This window comes from Oncorhynchus mykiss, chromosome 12 (assembly GCF_057628025.1).
Source record: "Oncorhynchus mykiss isolate SJ-2025 chromosome 12, ASM5762802v1, whole genome shotgun sequence".
Lineage (NCBI taxonomy): Eukaryota > Metazoa > Chordata > Actinopteri > Salmoniformes > Salmonidae > Oncorhynchus > Oncorhynchus mykiss.
The window spans coordinates 84,246,590-84,267,881 of record NC_143033.1 but is presented as its reverse complement, the minus strand read 5'-3'; the positions used below and the strand labels follow the sequence as shown (position 1 = coordinate 84,267,881).

The following is a 21,292-nucleotide window of genomic DNA, read 5'->3' as shown; positions in this document are numbered from 1 at the left end:
GTCTCCCATGACATGGGAAAATATACTTTAGCAACCCAAATGCACAGCTCCTAATGAAGAAACATTGAATCATGTCATGTGGTCATCCTGAGGTACTGTGTACTGAGGAGCTGCGTTGTTTTTAGCATCATGTGATGAAAGATGCATCATACTGGCTGTGTTTCTCTATTTTGAAAGTTATTCATTTTGAAAACTTTTTGGGACATTTTGGGACTAGAAATGGACTAATGAAACAAATAACAAAATATTGTTTTTGGATGGGGTTTTCCTTTAAATTAAGTGCTGTATTTCTACTGTGAAATGAGGCCTGCACCTGTGGTATGAAAAACACAAGCATCCTTCCTGTGCACATCAGTTCCTGTGTGCATGTGTGTCTGTCATAGGGCTGTGGTTCTGCTCTGAGGTTACTATAGCCCTTATGCAGATATGAGAGACAAAACATACAGGGAGGAGAGAGTTGATGCAGGGAGTGATACACTAACCCTCCCCACATGTGACAGCAATATCCATGAAGAGGGCTACTGTAATATACACAGTATGTATATGTTGTAAGTCCTCTCTCACTCACAGTTAAATATACAGTACTGTATGTCCACACACAATATGCAGTACACCGTTTGAGTGAAGGTACAGTAAGCATAGGCTACAATCTTATGAAACCTTTCCCTAAAGCTTTACAGGCAAGAGTGAACCAAAGAAATGTCTATGTGCTTTTTGTAAAAGTGAATTCTCGCATAAATTTCTCTTCAAACAAGGGTGGGAATATAAACACTGATGCACCCAGAGAGAGAGAATAAAAACACTGATGCACCCAGAGAGAGAGAATAAAAACACTGATGCACCCAGAGAGAGAGAATAAAAACACTGATGCACCCAGAGAGAGAATAAAAACACTGATGCACCCAGAGAGAGAGAATAAAAACACTGATGCACCCAGAGAGAGAGAATAAAAACACTGATGCACCCAGAGAGAGAGAATAAAAACACTGATGCACCCAGAGAGAGAGAATAAAAACACTGATGCACCCAGAGAGAGAGAATAAAAACACTGATGCACCCAGAGAGAGAATAAAAACACTGATGCACCCAGAGAGAGAGAATAAAAACACTGATGCACCCAGAGAGAGAGAATAAAAACACTGATGCACCCAGAGAGAGAATAAAAACACTGATGCACCCAGAGAGAGAGAATAAAAACACTGATGCACCCAGAGAGAGAGAGAATAAAAACACTGATGCACCCAGAGAGAGAGAATAAAAACACTGATGCACCCAGAGAGAGAGAATAAAAACACTGATGCACCCAGAGAGAGAGAATAAAAACACTGATGCACCCAGAGAGAGAATAAAAACACTGATGCACCCAGAGAGAGAATAAAAACACTGATGCACCCAGAGAGAGAATAAAAACACTGATGCACCCAGAGAGAGAGAATAAAAACACTGATGCACTCAGAAAGAGAGAATAAAAACACTGATGCACCCAGAGAGAGAATAAAAACACTGATGCACCCAGAGAGAGAGAATAAAAACACTGATGCACCCAGAGAGAGAGAATAAAAACACTGATGCACCCAGAGAGAGAGAATAAAAACACTGATGCACCCAGAGAGAGAATAAAAACACTGATGCACCCAGAGAGAGAATAAAAACACTGATGCACCCAGAGAGAGAATAAAAACACTGATGCACCCAGAGAGAGAGAATAAAAACACTGATGCACCCAGAGAGAGAGAATAAAAACACTGATGCACCCAGAGAGAGAATAAAAACACTGATGCACCCAGAGAGAGAATAAAAACACTGATGCACCCAGAGAGAGAATAAAAACACTGATGCACCCAGAGAGAGAGAATAAAAACACTGATGCACCCAGAGAGAGAGAATAAAAACACTGATGCACCCAGAGAGAGAGAGAATAAAAACACTGATGCACCCAGAGAGAGAGAATAAAAACACTGATGCACCCAGAGAGAGAATAAAAACACTGATGCACCCAGAGAGAGAATAAAAACACTGATGCACCCAGAGAGAGAATAAAAACACTGATGCACCCAGAGAGAGAGAATAAAAACACTGATGCACCCAGAGAGAGAGAATAAAAACACTGATGCACCCAGAGAGAGAGAGAATAAAAACACTGATGCACCCAGAGAGAGAGAATAAAAACACTGATGCACTCAGAAAGAGAGAATAAAAACACTGATGCACCCAGAGAGAGAGAATAAAAACACTGATGCACCCAGAGAGAGAATAAAAACACTGATGCACCCAGAGAGAGAGAATAAAAACACTGATGCACCCAGAGAGAGAATAAAAACACTGATGCACCCAGAGAGAGAATAAAAACACTGATGCACCCAGAGAGAGAATAAAAACACTGATGCACCCAGAGAGAGAGAATAAAAACACTGATGCACCCAGAGAGAGAATAAAAACACTGATGCACCCAGAGAGAGAGAATAAAAACACTGATGCACTCAGAGAGAGAATAAAAACACTGATGCACCCAGAGAGAGAGAATAAAAACACTGATGCACCCAGAGAGAGAATAAAAACACTGATGCACCCAGAGAGAGAGAATAAAAACACTGATGCACCCAGAGAGAGAATAAAAACACTGATGCACCCAGAGAGAGAGAATAAAAACACTGATGCACCCAGAGAGAGAGAATAAAAACACTGATGCACTCAGAAAGAGAGAATAAAAACACTGATGCACCCAGAGAGAGAGAATAAAAACACTGATGCACCCAGAGAGAGAGAATAAAAACACTGATGCACCCAGAGAGAGAATAAAAACACTGATGCACCCAGAGAGAGAGAATAAAAACACTGATGCACCCAGAGAGAGAGAATAAAAACACTGATGCACCCAGAGAGAGAGAATAAAAACACTGATGCACCCAGAGAGAGAATAAAAACACTGATGCACCCAGAGAGAGAGAATAAAAACACTGATGCACCCAGAGAGAGAGAATAAAAACACTGATGCACCCAGAGAGAGAATAAAAACACTGATGCACCCAGAGAGAGAGAATAAAAACACTGATGCACTCAGAAAGAGAGAATAAAAACACTGATGCACCCAGAGAGAGAATAAAAACACTGATGCACCCAGAGAGAGAATAAAAACACTGATGCACCCAGAGAGAGAGAATAAAAACACTGATGCACCCAGAGAGAGAGAATAAAAACACTGATGCACTCAGAGAGAGAGAATAAAAACACTGATGCACCCAGAGAGAGAATAAAAACACTGATGCACCCAGAGAGAGAATAAAAACACTGATGCACCCAGAGAGAGAATAAAAACACTGATGCACCCAGAGAGAGAATAAAAACACTGATGCACCCAGAGAGAGAGAATAAAAACACTGATGCACCCAGAGAGAGAGAATAAAAACACTGATGCACTCAGAAAGAGAGAATAAAAACACTGATGCACCCAGAGAGAAAGAATAAAAACACTGATGCACCCAGAGAGAGAGAATAAAAACACTGATGCACCCAGAGAGAGAATAAAAACACTGATGCACCCAGAGAGAGAGAATAAAAACACTGATGCACCCAGAGAGAGAGAATAAAAACACTGATGCACCCAGAGAGAGAGAATAAAAACACTGATGCACCCAGAGAGAGAGAATAAAAACACTGATGCACCCAGAGAGAGAATAAAAACACTGATGCACCCAGAGAGAGAGGATAAAAACACTGATGCACCCAGAGAGAGAGAATAAAAACACTGATGCACCCAGAGAGAGAATAAAAACACTGATGCACCCAGAGAGAGAGAATAAAAACACTGATGCACCCAGAGAGAGAGAATAAAAACACTGATGCACCCAGAGAGAGAGAATAAAAACACTGATGCACACAGAGAGAGAGAATAAAAACACTGATGCACCCAGAGAGAGAATAAAAACACTGATGCACCCAGAGAGAGAGAATAAAAACACTGATGCACCCAGAGAGAGAATAAAAACACTGATGCACCCAGAGAGAGAGAATAAAAACACTGATGCACCCAGAGAGAGAGAATAAAAACACTGATGCACCCAGAGAGAGAGAATAAAAACACTGATGCACCCAGAGAGAGAATAAAAACACTGATGCACCCAGAGAGAGAGAATAAAAACACTGATGCACCCAGAGAGAGAATAAAAACACTGATGCACCCAGAGAGAGAGAATAAAAACACTGATGCACCCAGAGAGAGAGAATAAAAACACTGATGCACCCAGAGAGAGAATAAAAACACTGATGCACCCAGAGAGAGAGAATAAAAACACTGATGCACCCAGAGAGAGAATAAAAACACTGATGCACCCAGAGAGAGAGAATAAAAACACTGATGCACCCAGAGAGAGAGAATAAAAACACTGATGCACCCAGAGAGAGAGAATAAAAACACTGATGCACCCAGAGAGAGAATAAAAACACTGATGCACCCAGAGAGAGAGAATAAAAACACTGATGCACCCAGAGAGAGAGAATAAAAACACTGATGCACCCAGAGAGAGAATAAAAACACTGATGCACCCAGAGAGAGAATAAAAACACTGATGCACCCAGAGAGAGAATAAAAACACTGATGCACCCAGAGAGAGAGAATAAAAACACTGATGCACCCAGAGAGAGAATAAAAACACTGATGCACCCAGAGAGAGAGAATAAAAACACTGATGCACCCAGAGAGAGAGAATAAAAACACTGATGCACCCAGAGAGAGAGAATAAAAACACTGATGCACCCAGAGAGAGAATAAAAACACTGATGCACCCAGAGAGAGAGAATAAAAACACTGATGCACCCAGAGAGAGAGAATAAAAACACTGATGCACCCAGAGAGAGAATAAAAACACTGATGCACCCAGAGAGAGAATAAAAACACTGATGCACCCAGAGAGAGAATAAAAACACTGATGCACTCAGAAAGAGAGAATAAAAACACTGATGCACCCAGAGAGAGATAATAAAAACACTGATGCACCCAGAGAGAGAGAATAAAAACACTGATGCACCCAGAGAGAGAGAATAAAAACACTGATGCACCCAGAGAGAGAGAATAAAAACACTGATGCACCCAGAGAGAGAGAATAAAAACACTGATGCACCCAGAGAGAGAGAATAAAAACACTGATGCACCCAGAGAGAGAGAATAAAAACACTGATGCACCCAGAGAGAGAGAATAAAAACACTGATGCACCCAGAGAGAGAGAATAAAAACACTGATGCACTCAGAAAGAGAGAATAAAAACACTGATGCACCCAGAGAGAGAGAATAAAAACACTGATGCACCCAGAGAGAGAGAATAAAAACACTGATGCACCCAGAGAGAGAGAATAAAAACACTGATGCACCCAGAGAGAGAGAATAAAAACACTGATGCACCCAGAGAGAGAGAATAAAAACACTGATGCACCCAGAGAGAGAGAATAGAAACACTGATGCACTCAGAAAGAGAGAATAAAAACACTGATGCACCCAGAGAGAGAATAAAAACACTGATGCACCCAGAGAGAGAATAAAAACACTGATGCACCCAGAGAGAGAGAATAAAAACACTGATGCACCCAGAGAGAGAGAATAAAAACACTGATGCACCCAGAGAGAGAATAAAAACACTGATGCACCCAGAGAGAGAATAAAAACACTGATGCACCCAGAGAGAGAGAATAAAAACACTGATGCACCCAGAGAGAGAATAAAAACACTGATGCACCCAGAGAGAGAGAATAAAAACACTGATGCACCCAGAGAGAGAGAATAAAAACACTGATGCACCCAGAGAGAGAGAATAAAAACACATGCACCCAGAGAGAGAGAATAAAAACACTGATGCACCCAGAGAGAGAGAATAAAAACACTGATGCACCCAGAGAGAGAATAAAAACACTGATGCACCCAGAGAGAGAGAATAAAAACACTGATGCACCCAGAGAGAGAGAATAAAAACACTGATGCACCCAGAGAGAGAGAATAAAAACACTGATGCACCCAGAGAGAGAATAAAAACACTGATGCACCCAGAGAGAGAATAAAAACACTGATGCACCCAGAGAGAGAGAATAAAAACACTGATGCACCCAGAGAGAGAGAATAAAAACACTGATGCACCCAGAGAGAGAGAATAAAAACACTGATGCACCCAGAGAGAGAATAAAAACACTGATGCACCCAGAGAGAGAATAAAAACACTGATGCACCCAGAGAGAGAATAAAAACACTGATGCACCCAGAGAGAGAGAATAAAAACACTGATGCACCCAGAGAGAGAGAATAAAAACACTGATGCACCCAGAGAGAGAATAAAAACACTGATGCACCCAGAGAGAGAGAATAAAAACACTGATGCACCCAGAGAGAGAGAATAAAAACACTGATGCACCCAGAGAGAGAGAATAAAAACACTGATGCACCCAGAGAGAGAATAAAAACACTGATGCACCCAGAGAGAGAATAAAAACACTGATGCACCCAGAGAGAGAGAATAAAAACACTGATGCACCCAGAGAGAGAGAATAAAAACACTGATGCACCCAGAGAGAGAGAATAAAAACACTGATGCACCCAGAGAGAGAGAATAAAAACACTGATGCACCCAGAGAGAGAATAAAAACACTGATGCACCCAGAGGAAAAAAAAAAAAAAAACAGCTATCAATTGCACTTATTATACCGCCAGCCAAAACATTTGTATACCACCCAAACCATATCTACAACTAGCAGAGTTATGATTAAGCGGAGCTCCTGCACAGTCATCCATTTCTTCGACAAATCTACAGATAAGATAGTGGCAGGAAATGTTATCTAACGGTTGCGCAAGAAAAATATAATCAAGTTCCAAAAACAAAAAATCACATGACTGTGGAGAAGAGAACTTGATTTAGCAAAACTATCTAAGTCCTCTGTAAATGATTGCAAAACAAAATAGACAAATTATTTTTTATATTATGATTTCATATAAAACAACAGTCACACATCAGAGATATGAAGTCAGTCAATTACATGAAGTATGTGTGGTCTCATACATATTTGGCATTTTTATATACAAGACTACACACTATAATTTCAATGAGAAAATGTCCTTTGCTCTTTGTAATTGCTATGCATAGAAAATAAGCAAAATATGTCTTAGTCCCTATTGCTTCTTTTTTATTAAGATGACAGATATAGCCATGGATCAGTGACATGGTTATAATGTCACATAGGTTTAGAGACAATGCATTGTTGCATGTTAACAGCAGAAGTGTGTGATTGGTGTCTGATCTGTTAAAACAACATCCATTATTCAGACACTACACACTCCAGTGGAGATAAGGGCCAGTCCACTAACAATTTAACAAAGTGCCCTTGGTAAGGTGATACCTTGTGTGAGAGAAGAGAGCTGATCACTTTTCCTTCTCCATAGTAACCTGAAGGATAGACACATTCAGAATAGATCTATACCTGGGATAGATGTGTTTTTAAAGCCATCCATTTATTTAGGTTTAAAAGCAGCCGTTTCAATGACAGTGATACAGGGAAGAGCAATACAACATGTTGATTTCTTATGACATGTGAGCAGTAACATAAGATCAGTTTTCAAGCATCGAATGACTGAACGATCAAGTCTGTATTGGCATTTCCCTGACACAGGTGGTGAATGCCATCTGAGACGGGCAGGACTCAGGAGACACTAACTGCTATGTGGTATCAAATCACTCCTGCTAAACAACAACATTAGGCTCATATTAAAGGAACAGTGGGTCTGGCATTGAAGACTCTCACTACTCTAACTGATAAGGCAGTGGCGGTCCACACAGTCTCACACCAAGTCTCACTAAGGAACATTACAGTAGTACATAGAATGAGCAGCACATGTAATTACTATACTCCTGCCATGGCATGTCATTACTACACTCCTGCCATGACATGAAATTACTATACTCCTGCCATGACATGTATTTACTATATACTCCTGCCATGACATGTAATTGCTATACTCCTGCCATGGCATTTCATTACTACACTCCTGCCATGATATGCAATTACTATACTCCTGCCATGACATGTAATCACTATACATCACTATACTCCTGCCATCACTATACTCCTGCCATGAAATGTCGTTACTATACTCCTGCCATGAAATGTCATTACTATACTCCTGCCATGACATGTAATTACTATACTCCTGCCATGACATGGTATCACTATACTCCTGCCATGACATGGAATTACTATACTCCTGCTATGACATGTTATCACTATACTCCTGCTATGACATGGAGTCACTATACTCTTATCATGACATGTCATTACTATACTCCTGCCATGACATGGAATTACTATACTCCTGACATGACATGTTATCACTATACTCCTGCTATGACATGGAGTCACTATACTCCTATCATGACATGTCATTACTATACTCCTGCCATGGCATGTCATTACTATACTCCTGCCATGGCATGTCATTACTATACTCCTATCATGGCATGTCATTACTATACTCCTGCCATGACATGTCATTACTATAGTCCTGCCTAGACATGTAATCATTATACTCCTGCCATGACATGTCATTACTATACTCCTGCCATGGCATGTCATTACTATACTCCTATCATGGCATGTCATTACTATACTCCTGCCATGACATGTCATTACTATAGTCCTGCCTAGACATGTAATCATTATACTCCTGCCATGGCATGTCATTACTATACTCCTGCCATGGCATGTCATTACTATACTCCTATCATGGCATGTCATTACTATACTCCTGCCATGACATGTCATTACTATAGTCCTGCCTTGACATGTAATCACTATACTCCTGCCATGACATGTCATTACTATACTCCTGCCATGGCATGTCATTACTATACTCCTATAGTGACATGTCATTACTATACTCCTGCCATGATACGGAATCACTATACTCCTGCCATGCCATATAATGACTATACTCCTGCCGTGACATGTATTTACTATACTCCTGCCATGACATGTCATTACTATACTCCTGCCATGGCATGGCATTACTATACTACTGCCATGCCATATAATGACTATACTCCGGTCATGACATGTATTTACTATACTCCTGCCATGACATGTATTTACTATACTCCTGCCATGACATGTAATTACTATACTCCTGCCATGGCATATCATTACTACACTTCTGCCATGACATGTCATTACTATACTCATGCCATGACATGTAATCACTATACATCACTATACTCCTGCCATGACATGTCATCACTATACTCCTGCCATGACATGTCATTACTATACTCCTGCCATGACATGTAATCACTGTACTCCTGCCATGATATGCAATTACTATACTCCTGCCATGACATGTCATTACTATACTCCTGCCATGACATGAGATCACTACACTCCTGCCATGACATGTAATCACTATACTCCTGCCATGATATGCAATTACTATACTCCTGCCATGACATGTCATTACTATACTCATGCCATGACATGTAATCACTATACATCACTATACTCCTGCCATCACTATACTCCTGCCATGACATGTAATCACTATACTCCTGCCATGAAATGTAATTACTATACTCCAGCCATGACATGTCATCCCTATACTCCTGCCATGACATGTATTTACTATACTCCTGCCATGACATGTAATTACTATACTCCTGCCATGGCATTTCATTACTACACTCCTGCCATGATATGCAATTACTATACTCCTGCCATGACATGTCATGACTATACTCATGCCATGACATGTAATCACTATACATTGCTATACTCCTGCCATCACTATACTCCTGCCATGACATGTAATCACTATACTCATGCCATGAAATGTCATTACTATACTCCTGCCATGAAATGTCATAACTATACTCCTGCCATGACATGTAATTGCTATACTCCTGCCATGACATGTTATCACTATACTCCTGCCATGACATGTTATCACTATACTCCTGCTATGACATGGAATCACTATACTCCTATCATGACATGTCATTACTATACTCTTGCCATGACATGTCATTACTATAGTCCTGCCTTGACATGAAATCACTATACTCCTGCCATGCCATATAATGACTATACTCCTGCCATGACATGTATTTACTATATTCCTGCCATGGCATGTCATTACTATACTCCTGCCATGCCATATAATGACTATACTCCGGCCATGACATGTATTTACTATACTCCTGCCATGCCATGTATTTACTATACTCCTGCCATGACATGTAATTACTATACTCCTTCCATGGCATATCATTACTACACTCCTGCCATGATATGCAATTACTATACTCCTGCCATGACATGTCATTACTATACTCATGCATGACATGTAATCACTATACATCACTATACTCCTGCCATGACATGTCATCACTATACTCCTGCCATGACATGCCATTACTATACTCCTGCCATGACATGTAATCACTGTACTCCTGCCATGATATGCAATTACTATACTCCTGCCATGACATGTCATTACTATACTCATGCCATGACATGTAATCACTATACATCACTATACTCCTGCCATCACTATACTCCTGCCATGACATGTAATCACTATACTCCTGCCATGAAATGTAATTACTATACTCCAGCCATGACATGTCATCCCTATACTCCTGCCATGACATGTATTTACTATACTCCTGCCATGACATGTAATTACTATACTCCTGCCATGGCATTTCATTACTACACTCCTGCCATGATATGCAATTACTATACTCCTGCCATGACATGTAATGACTATACTCATGCCATGACATGTAATCACTATACGTCGCTATACTCCTGCCATCACTATACTCCTGCCATGACATGTAATCACTATACTCATGCCATGAAATGTCATTACTATACTCCTGCCATGAAATGTCATAACTATACTCCTGCCATGACATGTAATTACTATACTCCTGCCATGACATGTTATCACTATACTCCTGCCATGACATGTTATCACTATACTCCTGCTATGACATGGAATCACTATACTCCTATCATGACATGTCATTACTATACTCCTGCCATGACATGTCATTACTATAGTCCTGCCTTGACATGGAATCACTATACTCCTGCCATGACATGTATTTACTATACTCCTGCCATGCCATATAATGACTATACTCCGGCCATGACATGTATTTACTATACTCCTGCCATGCCATGTATTTACTATACTCCTGCCATGACATGTAATTACTATACTCCTTCCATGGCATATCATTACTACACTCCTGCCATGATATGCAATTACTATACTCCTGCCATGACATGTCATTACTATACTCATGCCATGACATGCAATCACTATACATCACTATACTCCTGCCATGACATGTCATCACTATACTCCTGCCATGACATGCCATTACTATACTCCTGCCATGACATGTAATCACTGTACTCCTGCCATGATATGCAATTACTATACTCCTGCCATGACATGTCATTACTATACTCCTGCCATGACATGTCATCACTATACTCCTGCCATGACATGTAATCACTATACTCCTGCCATGATATGCAATTACTATACTCCTGCCACGATATGTCATTACTATACTCATGCCATGACATGTAATCACTATACATCACTATACTCCTGCCATCACTATACTCCTGCCATAACATGTAATCACTATACTCCTGCCATGAAATGTCATCACTATACTCCTGCCATGACATGTAATCACTATACTCCTGCCATGAAATGTCATTACTATACTCCAGCCATGACATGTAATCACTATACCCCTACTCCACATCTAATACTGCATCTGATAATGGCAATTACTTCAAATGTCCTCTGGCTCTGTCTCTCGCAGCTGATCCTGTCCTCCCTCTCTTCATCTCAGGACTGAATGCAGTTCCTCTTGGAAGGCTTCTTGTGTCCCTTTCCTATAGGGAAAGGAGAAAAGAAGGGATGATCCATCAAACAGTCCACGTGAGGGACTATTGCAGTTAATATTCAAAGACAAATGAAAACCACAAATGGTAGAATATAACAACATACCGTCATCCTCTCCTTTGTTGAGGGTCATTAGAGACATACTTCTTTGAGGCAGTTTTGAAGGCTTTTTGTTCTTAAATTTCAACAGGGACGGTTTCTCTACCATCTCAAATGAGTCATCAGTGGCAGTGCTATTTGTCTCTGAGACTTTGCGGGTAGAGGAGGGGTTTTGGCGGGCCGGGGAGGGGTTTGGGCAGGTAGGGGAGGGTGTTGAGTGAGTATAGGAGGGGTTTGTGAGGTTAGGGGAGGGTGTTGAGTGGGTAGGGGAGGGGTTTGGGTTGCAAGGGGAGGGGGTTCGGTGGGTAAGTGAGGGGGTTGGGTGGGTAGGGGAGGGGTTTGGGCGTGTAGGGGAGGGGGTTCGATGGGCAAGGGAGGGGGTTGGGCGGCTAGGGGAGGGAGTTGGGTGGCTAGGGGTGGGGGTTGGGCGGCTAGGGCAGGGAGTTGGGCGGGTGGAGGAGGGGCTTGAAGGTGTGGCCCCATCCTCCTCTATAGTCTCACTGTTGTGATTGGATCCTCTGCCTTTCAGGAAGAGCCTGAAAGAACTGCGTTGTTTCTTTCCACCTAAGTCCTGGTGCTTCTGCGAACCTCCGTTCCCATCCTCCTCATCCTCCACAGGAGAACTGGGGGACTTCGCAGTGACCTTGTCCAGTTCCACACTACTGCCCCCTTTGGCATGGAGTAGCGTCGACAGTCCGTTCCGTTCGAGTCCACCGCCCAGTGAGTCTCTGAGTGTGGAGAGGTCCTGTAAGGACCCAGTGAGCCCGAGACTGTTCCCCACCACCAGAGAATACTTAGGGTTGTGGTATTTATGTGCAGGCACCCTCTGGTCAGCCTGCCCCCGAGAGTCCCCTAGAGACACCTGGAAACGGGAGGTGGATATCAACAGGGGCTTGGGGACCACCACCTTCCGTACCGGCACAGGCATGGGAGGCTTGGTTATGTGGAACTCCTTGTAAAGGTCCACATTCTCAGATACAGCATACATTTCCCTGAAGTCATTGTCGAAGAAGTCCACCACCTGCCCAGACATTACTGTGATGGTGTTCCTGTCCATCCTAGAGGAGCTCCATGTGAAGCTGGAGATGACAGAACAAGAGAGTGAGACACAGACTCAAAGCTCAAAGAGTAGGAAAAAATCATGTTTGCTCTGGCTGAATGAATGTGAGTGGAAGTGTATGACTGAGAAAATGACTGACCTGTAAGAGCCAAACATAACCTTTTCTCCGTCCACCAGCATGTATTTGGAGCACAGAGAGCCGGGCAGCCTGCCAAATGACAGGGCCAGCCCAGAACCTTTCACCGTTCGCACACGCAGGTTCTGAAAGAGTAACACAGATACTGAGTTAGAGAGGTGCCCTTATTTTAAAATAAACCATGAGTCAGTGACTATCAGACTTCCAAGTACTGAACAGTATCATATCAAAGACTAAGGGAAATTGTGCTGTTACCACCCACGACCAAAGTAAACTTTCAAGGTAAGCAAATCCGAAACTGGTGATGCAAGGGTTGAGTTAAACCCCTTGAGTATACAGTCGAGGCAGGTCTATTTACTGAGCAAGGAATGGGAGTGAGTTGGAGAGAGTGAAAAAGACTGTCCGAGACATAAACACAGAAACAGACACGTCAGAAGGATGCTACCCTATGCTGTTAACACTTGTTTGGTCAAGGATCAAGTTCCACAGGACTGGATTGTTTTCGGCTCAATGAACAGCAGTTTCTATGAAACAACAATGACAGAGTCTCAACACTGGAAGGGCCTTTCAGAGGCGTATCAACTGACACCACACACACACACACTAGGTTATCCGGCATTTCATTTAAAATAGGCTAGATCTACTGCACAAGCTTTAGTCTACATAGATCAACATCTACAGATGTAGGATCTTAATTTGATCACCATGTTGCAGGACAACTTTCCTGCATTGCAGGACATTTTTAACTTATGGTGTATTTGAGGTTTAAAGAGGCTTCTGAAGTTTGTAATTTCCACTTTGAAATGCCAGACTTGATTTTCCCTTATGAAAAATGTATCAACCCCTACAAAAATGCCCATGAATTATAATCCACATAATAATTCCCATCTCCTGTTGCTGCAGGATTATTTTCCTGCTGTAGCAAACTGGCTCAAATTAAGATCCTACACCAGTATAGACAGTGTGCCAATATGGATGATAATAAAAGAATAGGCCAGAGGAATATTCTGTTTTTTACTGCCAAGAAGTTGTGGCTGCACTTTCCGTTCACATGACACTCTGCTATTTACATGGTAATGACATGGTAATACCATAGCTAACTATCATTTGTTCCTGTTTGTTTGTTGCCTACTGCCTGCCAAAGCATCCCTGTCTTACCCGTAGATGCAGAGCAGTGACCTGTAAACGAGTGCACATATCCAGGAAGTGGGGCATACCACGAGCCTCCAGTATGATGTACACAGCCACCCCTCGTCTCTGTGTTGCGTCCAATAGGTCCTGAAGGATCTGCAGGTCAGTAAGGTGGTCCATGACCACGGCTACTACCTGAGGATCACACATAGGACCGTTATAGAGGAAGAACAGAGGGGGATGATATCTCTGTATCAAATCAAATTGTATTTGTCACATGCGCTGAATACAACTTATTTTAACTTAATATAATACATCAATAAAAATCAATTTAGCCTCAAATAAATAATGAAACATGTTCAATTTGGTTTAAATATTGCAAAAACAAAGTGTTGGAGAAGAAAGTAAAAGTGCAATATGTGCTATGTAAGAAAGCTAACGTTTAAGTTCCTTGCTCAGAACATGAACATGAGTCTTCAATATTCCCAGGTAAGACGTTTTAGGTTGTAGTTATTATAGGAATTATAGGACTATTTCTCTCTATACCATTTGTATTTCATTAACCTTTGATTATTGGATGTTATTATAGGCACTTTAGTATTGCCAGTGTAACAGTATAGCTTCCGTCCCTCTCCTTGCTCCTACCTGGGCTCGAACCAGGAACACAACGACAACAGCCACCCTCGAAGCAGCGTTTCCCATGCAGATCAAGGGGAACAACTACTCCAAGTCTCAGAGCAACTGACGTTTGAAACGCACCCCGCTAACTAGCTAGCCATTTCACATTGGTTACACCAGCCTAATCTCGAGCGTTGATAGGCTTGAAGTCAAAAACAGCTGCTGGCAAAACGCACGAAAGTGCTGTTTGAATGAATGCCAACGAGCCTGCTGCTGCCTACCATCGCTCAGTCAGACTGCTCTATCAAATCATAGTTATAACATAATAACACACAGAAATACGAGCCGTAGGTCATTAATATGGTCGAATCCGGAAACTATCATCTCGAAAACAAGACGTTTATTCTTTCAGTGAAATACGGAACCGTTCCGTATTTTCTCTAACATGTGGCATCCATAAGTCTAAATATTCCTGTTACATTGCACAACCTTCAATGGTATGTCATAATTACGTACAATTCTGGCAAATTAGGCAGCCCAAACTGTTGCATATTCACTGACTCTGCGTGCAATGAACGCAAGAGAAGTGACACAATTTCACCTGGTTAATATTGCCTGCTAACCTGGATTTCTTTTAGCTAAATATGCAGGTTTAAAAATAAATACTTCTGTGTATTGATTTTAAGAAAGGCATTGATGTTTATGGTTAGGTACACATTGGAGCAACGATATGCACCGCATCGATTATATGCAACGCAGGACATGCTAGATAAACTAGTAATATCATCAACCATGTGTAGTTAACTAGTGATTATGATTGATTGATTGATTGTTTTTTAAAAGATAAGTTTAATGCTAGCTAGCAACTTATTTTGGTTTACTGCATTCGAATAACAGGCAGTCTCCTCGTGGAGTGCAATGTAATCAGGTGGTTAGAGCGTTGGACTAGTTAACTGTAAGGTTGCAAGATTGAATTCCCCGAGCTGACAAGGTAAAAATCTGTCGTTCTGCCCGTGAACGAGGCAGTTAACCTACCGTTCCTAGGCCGTCATTGAAGAATGTGTTCTTAACTGACTTGCTAGTTAAATAAAGATTAAATAAAGGTGTAAAAAAAAAAATTACAAAATTAATCGGCCAAATCGGTGTCCAAAAATACTGATTTCCAATTGTTATGAAAACTTGAAATCGTCCCTAATTAATCGGCCATTCCGATTAATCGGTCGACCTCTAACACACAGACACACGACCACACAATCACACACAACCACACACACACACACACAGACACACACACACACAGAGACACACAACCACACAAACACACACAGTTATTGAAATGTAAATCCTATAATCCTTGAATGGCATTCGTTTAGGTAAAAACAGAACTGGTTGTCTTTCAGGAGCACAGACTTTGCATGTGAAGAAATGTGAGCACTGGTGCATTACTATGACCTAGTCCTGTACCACACTGTAATGTGTAATGTGTACACTGTACAGTGTAATGCTCTCTGCCTTATGCTGACAATGGTAAAGGAGTGGAGATGACAAACTATTGGACAGTGAAGGCCTTTTTATAGTAAGGCTAGAGTCACTTCCTGGCTTGTCCTTTATTTTCTATTTTTTAATCTTTATTTTAACAGGCAGGTCAATTAAGAACAAATTTGTATTTAAAATGACGGCCTGTCAACTATTTCAGTTTGTTTAGTTCATTGACATAGCTAGTCATATGCACACAGAACAGCTGGTCACGGGTTTGTCTTCCCTGTCAGTAGATCATTAACCTGTCTCAAGGAGTGTACGATGACCCCTCATTTGCATTGTTCTCAGTGAAATACCATCTTTTGGTATTTTTTCCATTAGTCCACTGTTGAAACAGTCCCACAACATGTTGCATCATCATGATGATGTGGAAATAACACTTCGCTTCTTGAAAGTTCAATGTCTTGAAAACTTGACTGCTGACAAGCAAAACATTTTGGGACTGTGTCAACAGTGGACCAATGAAGAGCCAGAAACCGGATATGGACAAGAATCAACTTTGCATGATAAAAAATATTAACATTGAGATTGCATGAAATGGAGATAAAATGTGAATGTAAAGTGAGTATGCATTATTCCATTGTTCCAGAGAAGTTAACTGTAACCTGGTCAAACACTCCAGTCTCTTATCTGGATTTGGGCTACTTATACACCCACAGTGTTTAAGCTCAAGTTTGCATGCTTATCTCCTTGCCCTATAGCCGTGTCGTCCTGTGCCAAGCTTAACCCCAGAGTTATGCGAGTTCTTCCTCCTGACATTTAGTCCCAGGCAGCATGACTGACAGGTTACGCAGCCATTTAGAGTGGGAGGGACTCTTGATGGAGTGAGTTGAATTACAGTGGATGTGGGAGGACAAAGCGTCGTGTGGATGTGTTTTTAAACACTGACGTGAGGCTGGGGAAACGATTTTGAATGACTTGTTACAGGTTCTGATGTGAAACTGTCTGACAATTAGAACTGTGAAATGTTTGGCCTTTCCAGCTCCTCCACATGGGGCGTTGCTTGTTACAACATGCCTATCTACTGCATGTGCTCCATCCAGTTAGAGATCTACTGTGAACATTCATTTCAAAGCTCCTGTTAAGTGTTGATAATTCATTGTAGAACGTAATGACGTGATGAAGGGGAGAAAATGAAGATGATTGAGATTACCATATCAGTGTTCTATATCTATGATAATAACAACATAACATAAATCAATAGTAAATCATCAATTATGTAATCGTTTCATTTCATTATAAAAATCAAAATAGAAGTAGATGTTTTACATTGTTGCTAATCGCCTTGGTTCATTTTACAGTACGACTCCTCAAGTATGACTCCTCAGTTGAGCCACGACCTGGCTGTTCTAAGCCTTAAGGACACACATCTCTTGTTGAATTCACATGACTGCCAAAGTCAAGGGGTATGAATACTTTCTGAGGGCACTGTAGGTCAATGAAGAACAATTAAGACACGTTCCCCTTTCTCTTTTTTTCTTTTTTTTTTTTTACCTTTATTTAACCAGGCAAGTCAGTTAAGAACAAATTCTTATTTTTAATGACGGCCTAGGAACAGTGGGTTAACTGCATTGTTCAGGGGCAGAACGACAGATTTTTACCTTGTGAGATCGGGATTTGATCTAGCAACCTTTCGGTTACTGGTCCAATGCTCTAAGCACTAGGCTAGCTGAGAAGTAACGTTAGCCAAGCAGACAATAAAACCTCATGTCAAAAAAATGAGTTTGCTGTCAAAAGGCCTATGTAACGACTGTAGTAACTACACTGACAAATTCAGACCTGATAAATAGGCCTATGTAACGACTGTAGTAACTACACTGACAAATTCAGACCTGATAAATAGGCCTATGTAACGACTGTAGTAACTACACTGACAAATTCAGACCTGATAAATAGGCCTATGTAACGACTGTAGTAACTACACTGACAAATTCAGACCTGATAAATAGGCCTATGTAACGACTGTAGTAACTACACTGACAAATTCAGACCTGATAAATAGGCCTATGTAACGACTGTAGTAACTACACTGACAAATTCAGACCTGATAAATAGGCCTATGTAACGACTGTAGTAACTACACTGACAAATTCAGACCTGATAAATAGGCCTATGTAACGACTGTAGTAACTACACTGACAAAATCAGACCTGATAAATAGGCCTATGTAACGACTGTAGTAACTACACTGACAAATTCAGACCTGATAAATAGGCCTATGTAACGACAGTAGTAACTACACTGACAAATTCAGACCTGATAAATAGGCCACTAGAACTGACACTAACTATCCTATGTAGTGTTGAGAAGTTTACATTAAATTAACAGAACTCATTTTATAACTTGTCAAGATGAAGAACACAAATGCATGATTCAGGGTCATGCTGACTCAGGATTCAAAGTAATTTGTAAACTGTTCTGAGCTACAAAGAATGAGGGGGAACAATGTGACGGCATCACTCAATAATTTAGGGCTGAGAAAAAAGTATGTAAACTACGTTATTCACCTGTAATATGCCGTTATCAATTTATATTAGAACTGTAATTACCTTGTTAGATTCTTGAATGAGTCTCCTGACAACCTCTTTTATATGGGGCCCCTTGTTTTTGGGTGGGTGCGTATGAACGGATACTCGAGTGACACCTTTATAGAAACTAGTGCTGCCTGGCCAGCCGATGTCAAGCGGCGGGACATCCGTGTCCGACATCTGAGGCCAGTATGTGGAGTGGACCCCCGAGTCTGCATTGGACTCCTGAGCCTTTTCGTATTCGCCCTTCTCGGACTCACTATCGGAATCATATTCATCAAAAGTTTTTCGAATCCATTTAATCTCGCGGGCGGATAGAAAGTCTCTGACGTTGTCCTCTTTCAGTCGCATCTTGAACGCGCCATCACCGTTCTTCAATAGTTGCTCGAGCGCGGCTCGCTGCTCCTCGCAGTAGTAGAACTCTGCTTTGGATTCGGGTATCTTTTCGTTGACATGATCTTCGTCCATGCACAGAAGCTGAGACTCGGCCATAGCAGCGGTATCCGGAATTTTGCCAACCGTTAATTCTTCCTTCCCCCGCAGTTCTCCTTTGCATACACCTTTACCTGTAGGTGTTGGGTGCGTACTCAGGTGACGTTCAAGAAGTAGGGGGAGGAGTTCTAAACTGTTATAATCTGGTTCAAATGTCAAGTTTTATTGTCACGTGCACAAGAACAGTGAAATGGCTTTCTTGCAAACTCTTTCCCAACAATGCAGTAATCGATATAAGTAGTAGGTTTACTATAAAACAAGGAACAATAATCACAAAATAGCAAAGACGGCAGCCATACAGTACGGCGCCATCTTTGTGTGTGGTTGAGGTAATTCTTGCATGGAGAATGTGATTATTTTGAATTTCCATAAAGGCCAACCAAGAATTGAGTGGTGTCACGTAAAGCACATTCATACTGTAGTGTATAGGCTTGTAGGTTTAACATAGAACTCAATACAGATAAATTATCCTACATGATGTTGTAATGTCTAGCCAACTAAAATGAAATGACTCAAAGCAAAAACCAAAACAGTTCAATTCCAAATGTATTTATCAGACCCTGTGCTTCGGATACTTTTCTTGGATGCTCTGGTTCTGTGACATACATAAAAAAAAACATTTGGTCACAGGTCAGCAGTGTTGGGGAAGCTACTCTGAAAATATACAGTACCAGTCAAAGGTTTGGACACACCTACCCACACCTACACCCACACCAGGGTTTTTATTTATTTCACTATTTTCTACATTGTAGAATAATAGTGAAGACATCAAAACTATGAAATAACACAAAGGGAATCATGTAGTAACCAAAAAAGTGTTAAAATAATAAAAATAGATTTGAGATTCTTCACACCTGGTTCCCTTTGCCTTGATGACAGGTTCGCACACTTGGCATTCTCTCAACCAGCTTCATGAGGTAGTCACCTGGAATGCATTTCACTTAACAGGTGTGCCTTGTAAAAAGTTAATTTGTGGAATTTCTTTCCTTCTCAATGTGTTTGAGCCAGTCAGTTGTGTTGTGACAAGGTAGGAGTGGTATACAGAATATAGCCTTATTTTGTAAAAGACCAAGTCCATATTATGGCATGAACAGCTCAAATAAGCAAAGAGAAATTACAGTTCATCATTACTTTGACAGGTCAGTCAATCCGGAAAATGTCAAGAACATTTAACGTTTCAGAGTGAAGGAAAAGCAGCCAACAAGTGCTCAGTGTCACGACTTCCGCCGAAGTTGGTCCCTCTCCTTGTTCGTGCGGTGTCGAAGTCACCGACCTTCTAGCCAACGCTGATCCTCTTTTCATTTTCCTTTGGTTTTGTCTTGTCTTCCATCACACTTGGTTCCAATCCCATCATTACATGTTGTGTATTTTACCCTCTGTTCCCCCTCATGTCCTTGTCGGTGATTGTTTATTGTGCACGTCTGTCCTGGTGTGCGTTGGGTTATGTACCCATTTATTTTATTATTCTGTTTTACGGTGGGTTTTGTTAATAAACTGCACCGTTGGAAACACAGTTATTTCTCTCCTGCGTCTGACTTCTCTGCCGCCAGTTCGCACCCCTTACACTCAGCATATGTGGGAACTGCTTCAAGACGGTTGGAAAGGCATTACAGGTGAAGCTGGTTGAGAGAATGCCAAGAGTGTGCAAAGCTGTCATCTAGGCAAAGGGTGGCTACTTTGAAGAATCTAAAATACTTTTTTATTGCATACTACACGATTCAATATGTGTTATTTC

General features: G+C 41.2%; 1 protein-coding gene across 1 annotated transcript; it reads right to left on the bottom strand.

The window, feature by feature from the left end:
- Positions 1–7,909: 7,909 nt before the first annotated feature.
- LOC110538990 (scaffolding CK1 anchoring protein F) lies at positions 7,910–20,651 on the bottom strand. The gene is made up of 5 exons (XM_021625949.3): positions 19,087–20,651; positions 14,408–14,575; positions 13,253–13,374; positions 12,060–13,132; positions 7,910–11,944 (listed from the first exon to the last, which is right to left on the bottom strand). Exons 1-5 carry the CDS (start codon positions 19,555–19,557, stop codon positions 11,898–11,900), a joined length of 1,881 nt encoding a protein of 626 aa, XP_021481624.3. The 5' UTR covers positions 19,558–20,651; the 3' UTR covers positions 7,910–11,897.
- Between the last annotated feature and the right edge of the window lie 641 nt (positions 20,652–21,292).

Bases quoted from the DNA above. Each gene is read 5' to 3' on its own strand.
- LOC110538990 (XM_021625949.3), bottom strand. From the start codon at position 19,557: ATGGCCGAGTCTCAGCTTCTGTGCATGGACGAAGATCATGTCAACGAA. The intron at 13,375-14,407 runs GTAAGACAGGGA...TTACTCTTTCAG, and splicing joins TCACTGCTCTGCATCTACGG to AACCTGCGTGTGCGAACGGT. The intron at 11,945-12,059 runs GTATGTTGTTAT...CTTTCCCTATAG, and splicing joins CAACAAAGGAGAGGATGACG to GAAAGGGACACAAGAAGCCT.